The sequence below is a fragment of the Vicia villosa genome, linkage group LG5 (genome assembly GCF_029867415.1).
Source record: "Vicia villosa cultivar HV-30 ecotype Madison, WI linkage group LG5, Vvil1.0, whole genome shotgun sequence".
NCBI lineage: Eukaryota > Viridiplantae > Streptophyta > Magnoliopsida > Fabales > Fabaceae > Vicia > Vicia villosa.
In genome coordinates this window covers 130696859-130704395 of record NC_081184.1, presented here as the reverse complement: position 1 = coordinate 130704395, position 7537 = coordinate 130696859, and the positions used below count along the sequence as shown (strand labels likewise).

At 35.7% G+C, this 7537-nt stretch overlaps 1 protein-coding gene across 1 annotated transcript; it reads left to right on the top strand.

Annotated features, from left to right (window-relative positions):
* The first annotated feature begins 6357 nt into the window (after window positions 1–6357).
* LOC131607361 (lipid transfer protein EARLI 1-like) lies at window positions 6358–7260 on the top strand. The gene has a single exon (XM_058879375.1). It carries the CDS (start codon window positions 6374–6376, stop codon window positions 7058–7060), a length of 687 nt encoding a protein of 228 aa, XP_058735358.1. The 5' UTR covers window positions 6358–6373; the 3' UTR covers window positions 7061–7260.
* Window positions 7261–7537: the final 277 nt, after the last annotated feature.

Here is a 7537-nt window from a genome sequence, read left to right as displayed (position 1 = left end):
AATACACAGGCTCCTTTCAATTGATCAAACAAGTCGTTTATCATTCGCAAAGGGTATTTGTTCTTGATGGTGGCCTTATTCAACCAACGGTAATCAATACATAGTCTCATCCCACCATCCTTCTTCTTTACTAACAACACTGAAGCTCCCCACGGTGGGACACTAGGTCGCACAAGGTGTTTATCCATCAGCTCCTCCAATTGCCCTTTCAATGCTCTCAATTCAAGTGGTGCCATCCGATACGGAGAAACGGATATCGGAGCCGTTCCCGGTATCAGGTCAATAGAGAATTCCAATTCCCTTTCCGGAGGAAGAGAAGTGACCTCCTCGGGAAAAACATCAGGAAAACTCTAACAACAGCAATTTGCGAAACCTCTAACTTGTCACCCGTCTCCTTAGTAAGAACCAACAGAACAAACTTCTCTTTCTCATACAAGAATTAATCATGCCTACCGTACCTTCTAGTATAGTAGTCAAAACATCTTTCGGGGTAGCTTCTTCAGATGGAATAATGATTAACTTCTATTCACACCCAGTGAAAACCGAATTAACAGAAAGCCAATCCATAATCAAAACAACATCTACCTTCCTAAGTGGTAAGCAAACAAGATCAATCTGGAAATTCCTACCACTCACAGATAACATACAATTTTTCACACACCAACGGTGTCTCGACCATCTCATCCATAGCAGTAGTAACCACCATAGGAGGAAAATAAAGGAGTAGCTTGCAACCCAAGTCGCTTCATACATTGTAATGACACAAAAGAGTGTGTTGCTCCACAATCAAATAGAACAAAACAAGAATGCCCACTAATGAAACACGTACCCGCAATCAAAGAGTTATCACTCTTGGTCTTCTTAGCATCCATGGTGTAAAATCTACCAGTACCTCTTCCTTGTACTTGATTCCTATTCTGAGGACAATTCCTCACCACATGCCTTTCTTGTCAATAGTAAAAAAAAACATTTCACCCCTTTTTAAGGTTACACCTTCCAAGGTGATTCTTACCACAATCACGACACACCGGAGGTGCACTAAACCGAGAACCCTACACTTGTTTCCCTTAGAAAACTTGTGACCTAGGCCGAAACTGTTAGCTTGGCCTTCCTCTCTCATTCTGATTCTTCTTCAAATCTTCCTCAGCTTGAACTTTCTTCAAACTGGTCTCAGCCACATAACATTGTCACAACAACTCCGTATAGGTAGTGAACTCCCTCTAGGACACACTATGCGAAATCTCAGCCCTTAAACCAAACAGAAACTGGTCCACCTTCCAACTCTCATCAGGAGCATACCCGGCGTGCCTAGAATAAGCAGCCAGAATTCCAAACTTCTCAGTATAAGTAGCCAGCGAATATTCTCCTGCCTTAACTGTTGGAATTCCAATTCCTCTTTAGTCCTCTGGGAACTAGGAAAATATTTCTCCATAAAAGTGGTCTTGAAATTAACCCACTCCTTATGTACTTCTTGAATAGTCATCAACGCAGAAGCACTCTTCCATCATCTCATAGCTGGACCTTTTAGAGAATGAGAAGCAACACCACCTTGTCCTCTTCACTACAATGCATGATCTCAAGGATCCCTTCCACATCGGCCACCCACTCGTGTTCCTTAATAGGATCTAATCCACCATGAAATTCCGGATGATTCATGCGAATGAAATCCTTATAAGTCGCACCTGCAGCTTCGGGTACAACCACTGGAACATTATGACCGCCATTCATCTGTTGCATCATCCGCAACATGAACTGATTCTGCTGCTGTTGCATGAACTGGGGCCACGAAATATTCTCACCGCCATTCGGTTGATTCACTTGTGGGGGTTGAGTGTGGGGGTCAACCACGAGTCCTGCGTCCGTCCACCATGTTCCTGGAGGTCATGAAAATGGGATTAAGTTGATCAGGCTTAATACCATAGTCATAACACAACAAAAATCATGGGAACCCAACACATCTTGGACAGAAGGAAACACTTATAATATCTCATGGCTAGGTCGAGGATACGACCTGCTCTGATACCAACTGTAACACCCATATATAATTACATGCATCAAATCATATAAATATACATGAATCCAAGTATTTGATACTGAAATACCAATAAGTTCCTAGTCAACACATTATACATATTAATGCCCTAATACAAAAGTCCTACACAATGGCATAATACATACAAGATGTTCAAAAATAAAAATACTAAGAACTAGATCAAACAATGATCTCAAAAGAACTCCACAACGGAAGCTTCGCCATACCAAAGAACATAAGGAATAAGGAATCAAATTGCCTTCTCCTTACCCTTCGCGGAACCTGTAGCACCTGAAATCAATATATAATGGGGTGAGATACAAAATCTCAGTGAGTTCCCTATCCTATGGATCCTCTCGGCTTTACAAGGTTCTAACCTATAAGTCTCAAGTCATAAAAGGAACTAGACCTTGAGTTCTCATACTAACATTATATGGAATCATACTTAGAGTTCAACAACTCAACACAAGATTATTAATCGGAAACCAATACCAAGGCATCCCCATATTCCCGTCCCCTTCTACGTCTAGGAGGTGGCACGAGTCATGGATCCTTTGGAAAAATCTTGACATACGAAATGGATTCGGACTCATGAGCCTTTCCCCATGAATCGTCACTTCACATGGCCCGTACACCATCACAAGTCTCTACCCGTAGGTTCCATTCGTACACAAAAGCGGGAATCAAACCTGCCAAGATTATTTGTGCCTCTCTGCACAGTGCCTCTCTACACGAAGAATGCCTGTTAGCATTCAAAAGAAAAATAAAGAAATAAAGAAATACAACGGTTCCGATTAATACATCATACAATGGTGATCGCTTCCGCAAACCACTAGGCCTGTTAGCCCTTCATACTTTGGTGATCGCTCACGCAAATCACTAGGCCTGTTAGCCTTTCCTCATAAGATTCTAAACACGTATGTTCCATATAATGTCTCATCCTAGGTTTTCTTTGTTAAGATACACATACCTAACAAACCCTAGTTTTCCTCACTTATCTTTTATTCACATAACAATGAAGTTATTCAACCCTCTTGATATAAACATATATAACAAGGTATACTAATCCACCTGCAATAGAACTCAATAACAATTATAGAGTACACAAGCATCATACCAAAAGCATAACGTTCTCATGAATTCGAACGAAAACCAACCCAAGTAATCAAGCAATTCCCGACTCTCGATTAAATAATTCTCCCTTTGTTCCCAAAACCTACACTACTAGAAAGTACACGCTTCTAGCTTCCTATCACTTCGAACGGTGATTAAAACAGAGTTATGGTTCAAAAGTTATGATCGAAACAGTTTTATCTCATTAAACTAAAGAATTGGCTAAGTAACCTTCAGTTCGCGCCGCGCAACAGCTAGGTCGCGCCGCGAACCTCAGGCAGTGGCAAACCTCACAACATTCTCATAGTGTTCGCGTCGCGAACCCTTGAACGCGCCGCGTACTGATGACAGAACCAAACCCCCAAACTTCTTCTGCATGGTTCACGCCGCTACCTATAGTTCGTGCCGCGAAGCGCGCGAAATCAGAAATTTCAGATCTGTTTTCTTGCCTTTCCCATGGTTTAATCCAACCATCTCCATACTCAAACCTGTTCCAGAATCATACTAAAGCATAGAAACAACTCATACATGGTACACTTGGGATATACAACACTCAATCATGAACATCCATGGTTTGATTCAAAACCTAGGTTTTTCTATAGAAAACCCCAAAATGCAAAACTTATGATTTCCATCCATAATCAAAAGCTATAAGTTTCTAACTAGAACCCACCTCGATTATGAGTCGTTGATGTCGAAGATGAGTCGATTCGACGGAGAAATGATGAAGATCCAAGCTTTCTTCTCCTTTCTCTTCTTGCTCCTCCTTCTCTCTACTTCTTCTCTCTAACTTTCTCTTTTTTGTTGCAAATGAAGAAGAAAACCAAAAGGAAAAGATATAAGGAATATCTCAAGTTACACTACTAACTCAAATGTCCAAAAGTATCTCTAATGTACCAATTAATAAAACCTCGGTGTCAGCTAATAACATTAGAGCATTTAATTTAATACGGGGTATTACAATAAGTTTAGTTAAAGCGTTTTGACAACTTTTTTAAAGAGCTTATAATATTTTGAATAAGTTTTTTAAAATTCAATAATTGAAACATCCTATATTCACATGCATTATTTCTTCCGTTTCATTTGTTAATCTAGACCCTTGAGCAAAACTGTTACATTCGTTTAGCTATGCATCATTCAATAAGTTCAACTCCAAAACTAATGGTTTTATATGAAAAATTAAATATGGAAATACACTTAGAAAGTTATTTTAGAAATTAGGACAAAGGAACTAATCCTAAATCATCATAATATACTATTATATAATGAAGGTAAGGTTCGGTATGTTGTTTTGACATTATTATGCTAAAGGCATGAAGAAGAATGGAAATAAATATCCGGTTTCATCAATAGGAATAATTACAAAGTTTAACTTGATGAATAACGTGGTTAAATATAAATAAATATATAAGAATAAGTAAGTAAATTGTAGAAACATGATAAAAATTGAAATTAAATGGAAAATTATTTTTGTGTAGTTGTTTTATGTTGATGATTAATTTACCTTTTTATTTTTACACGCTTTCGCGGCCGGTAACCTCATGCTAGAGTTTCCATTTGCCTTTATTTTAATCTAACGACGTACTCTTGACCTTTCGTAAAAAGTTCGGTATATAGAAATTATATTATGTAAAAATTGGTGTGTAACATTCAACACTTTAACAATGCTTAACCAAACTCACAATTTCCCAAACTACATTACATATCAGGTGGCTTGCGCTGATAGTCAACGATTGTGTGTAAATATTGCATTTTTCTACTAGTCGTTAACAGAAAGTAAATTATGATTTAGAATAATATAGAACAAGTTTTACGATTTCAATGCTTCTATTTTTTTAGAATTGATATCTTTAAGACTTTGAAAATCGAACTAAAATAAATATCAAAAATAAAAATCATATGAGTGAACTTCAAATAAAATAAAGAGCATATTGAAATGTGTGTGATTTATATTATACAGAAGAAGTTGTTGGTTTATAACTGTTTATGAGTGCAAAAAAGAATTTTTTTTTACAAAATGTAACGAAATGTATACAATATGATGGAAGATTAGCAATAATAGGACACATACCTAATAAAGAATTAATTTAGTAAAATAAAAATGGAAACGCACTGGCATATTATTTTTACAATAATTTGTTTTATGACATATATTTCCTTCTGTTTTGTTCTACATTTTACAGATGACTCTTTCATGGACCTTGCCTTTCACATTGTTTATGACACCTAGTAGATTGATTGTTTTTTTTCTTTGACAACTTATGTATGTTTTTATTCAATAGAATTGAGGATTGTGTCAACATTTTCTTTAAGTGATTGTTTTTCTTCTAAGGTGCAATTTCTTTATTACGTTTGTTTATATGAAGATATAGGAAAAATTATATTAATGAAATCAAATATATTTTATGTTAGCTATCATTTAGTTGATTTAAATTTTGCTAAAGTGAATTATATAAAAAGAGAATGTTGCAAATTAAATGTTTCGGTCGAATAGTTTAAAATTATATCTTAATTATGGATTGAATTGATATAATGGAATATGTTAGGATATTTATTTTGCAATTCGTCATTTATTTTAGGTTCTTGTATTAACATTTGTTAAATTTGACTACTTTCTTGTATCAATTTGTTGTATCCTTATCTTTCTATTACATTTTTATTAATAAAAGTCAAACTATAGTTTTTTAAAGAATTAACTGCCACTTCTTATAAGTTAAATGTTTTTAACTATTGAGGTGATTCAAAAGTTTCCGATGTAAAATGTCAACTTTGTTTTATTCTTGCATGGCGTTTTACAAAGATTCTTATTGTATTTATTTGCAAGAGCAACTAGTAAGAAAATATATCAATTCAATTCAAAGCAAGTTGAACTAAATTAATTTATTTTGTTTGTTTTTTATTCTTCTTCTTCAAAAATGAACTATTTATTGTATCGTTTGAGTCCCTTAAAATGACATCATACTATGCTTGTAGCCGTGAAAGACATAACTTCAATTCGCTCAAAGTCAAATATTTCTTTCATAGTTAGGCAAGATGAATTAAAGGATAGTTAGTTAGAAGTTAATTCTCTAAATAATACAAATTATAGTATCTTATCTAACAAAAAAATTTGTACCTACAACAAAATCTTTTCCTATAAATATTGGACCTTACTTCTCCAAATTATTCATCAACTAAATACATTTCTCATTTAAAATTGCAATCAACAGTTTCTCTCGTAGCTGCACAATGAAATCAAACAATACTATTGCGTCCATTATAATTCTCTGCATTAATCTTATTTTTGCTTCAACCCTTGTCTCTTCCACTCCAAATCCTAAGACACCACCAACTCATCCCAAAACACCACCTCCTCCATCAAAACTCCCACCAAGTCAAATGACACCACCACCCCATCTCATGACACCACCACCTATGGTACCTCCTTCCGTGCAACCTTCTACACCCCCACCAACTATGACGATCGCACCACCTTGTCCTACTACACCACCACCTATGAAAAATCCATCCGCACCCCCTTCAAATCCTATGACAACACCTCCCATAGTCTCTCCTTCCACACCACCGCCAAGTCCTACGGCAACACCCCCTATGATCTCTCCTTCCACACCACCACCAAGATATTTGACACCCCCGCCTAAGATAACTCCTACGACGTCACCTACTTGTCAAATAGGAAGATTGAGTGTTTGTGCCAATGTGTTGAATATTGTGAACGTAGGGATTGGACAAGATACTAAGCCTTGTTGCAACCTCATCAATGGTCTTATTGATCTCGAAGCCTCTATATGTCTATGCGCTGCACTTAAGGCTAATATCTTGGGAATCATCATTATTGATCTTAACATTCCCTTGCAATTAATCTTGAACCGATGTGGGCGTCAAATGCCTACAAATTTCAAATGCAGCCGTTAAGACCAATAAAATGCATGATCGATATGATGGCTTATGCACGCCATCACCAATGGACTATTCCTATTATATTATATTATATTAACGAAATAAGTTCTACTAAATAAAAACTGTTCATTATATTAATACTAAAATATATATTTGTATTATTGTGTTTAATTATTATATCGATGGAAGACGCTGTCTTTGTCGATAGTTGTTGGATGTCAAAGATGATGAAGAAGTAGATTTTACATTGACATATAGTTTATGCATTTCAATGACTTCTTTTTCTATTAATAATATTATGATATTTCTAAAGTGTTTATTTTGTATGATCTTTATGAGATATTTTTATTACCTTAAAGCCATTCTTGAGTTATATTTTTCTTATTCCTATTAAACACTAGTGTTATTACTCCATGAAAGGAATTAGAATAATGTATATACTCCCAACTGACATAAGTTTAGTTAAAGCGTTTTGACAACTTTTTTAAAGAG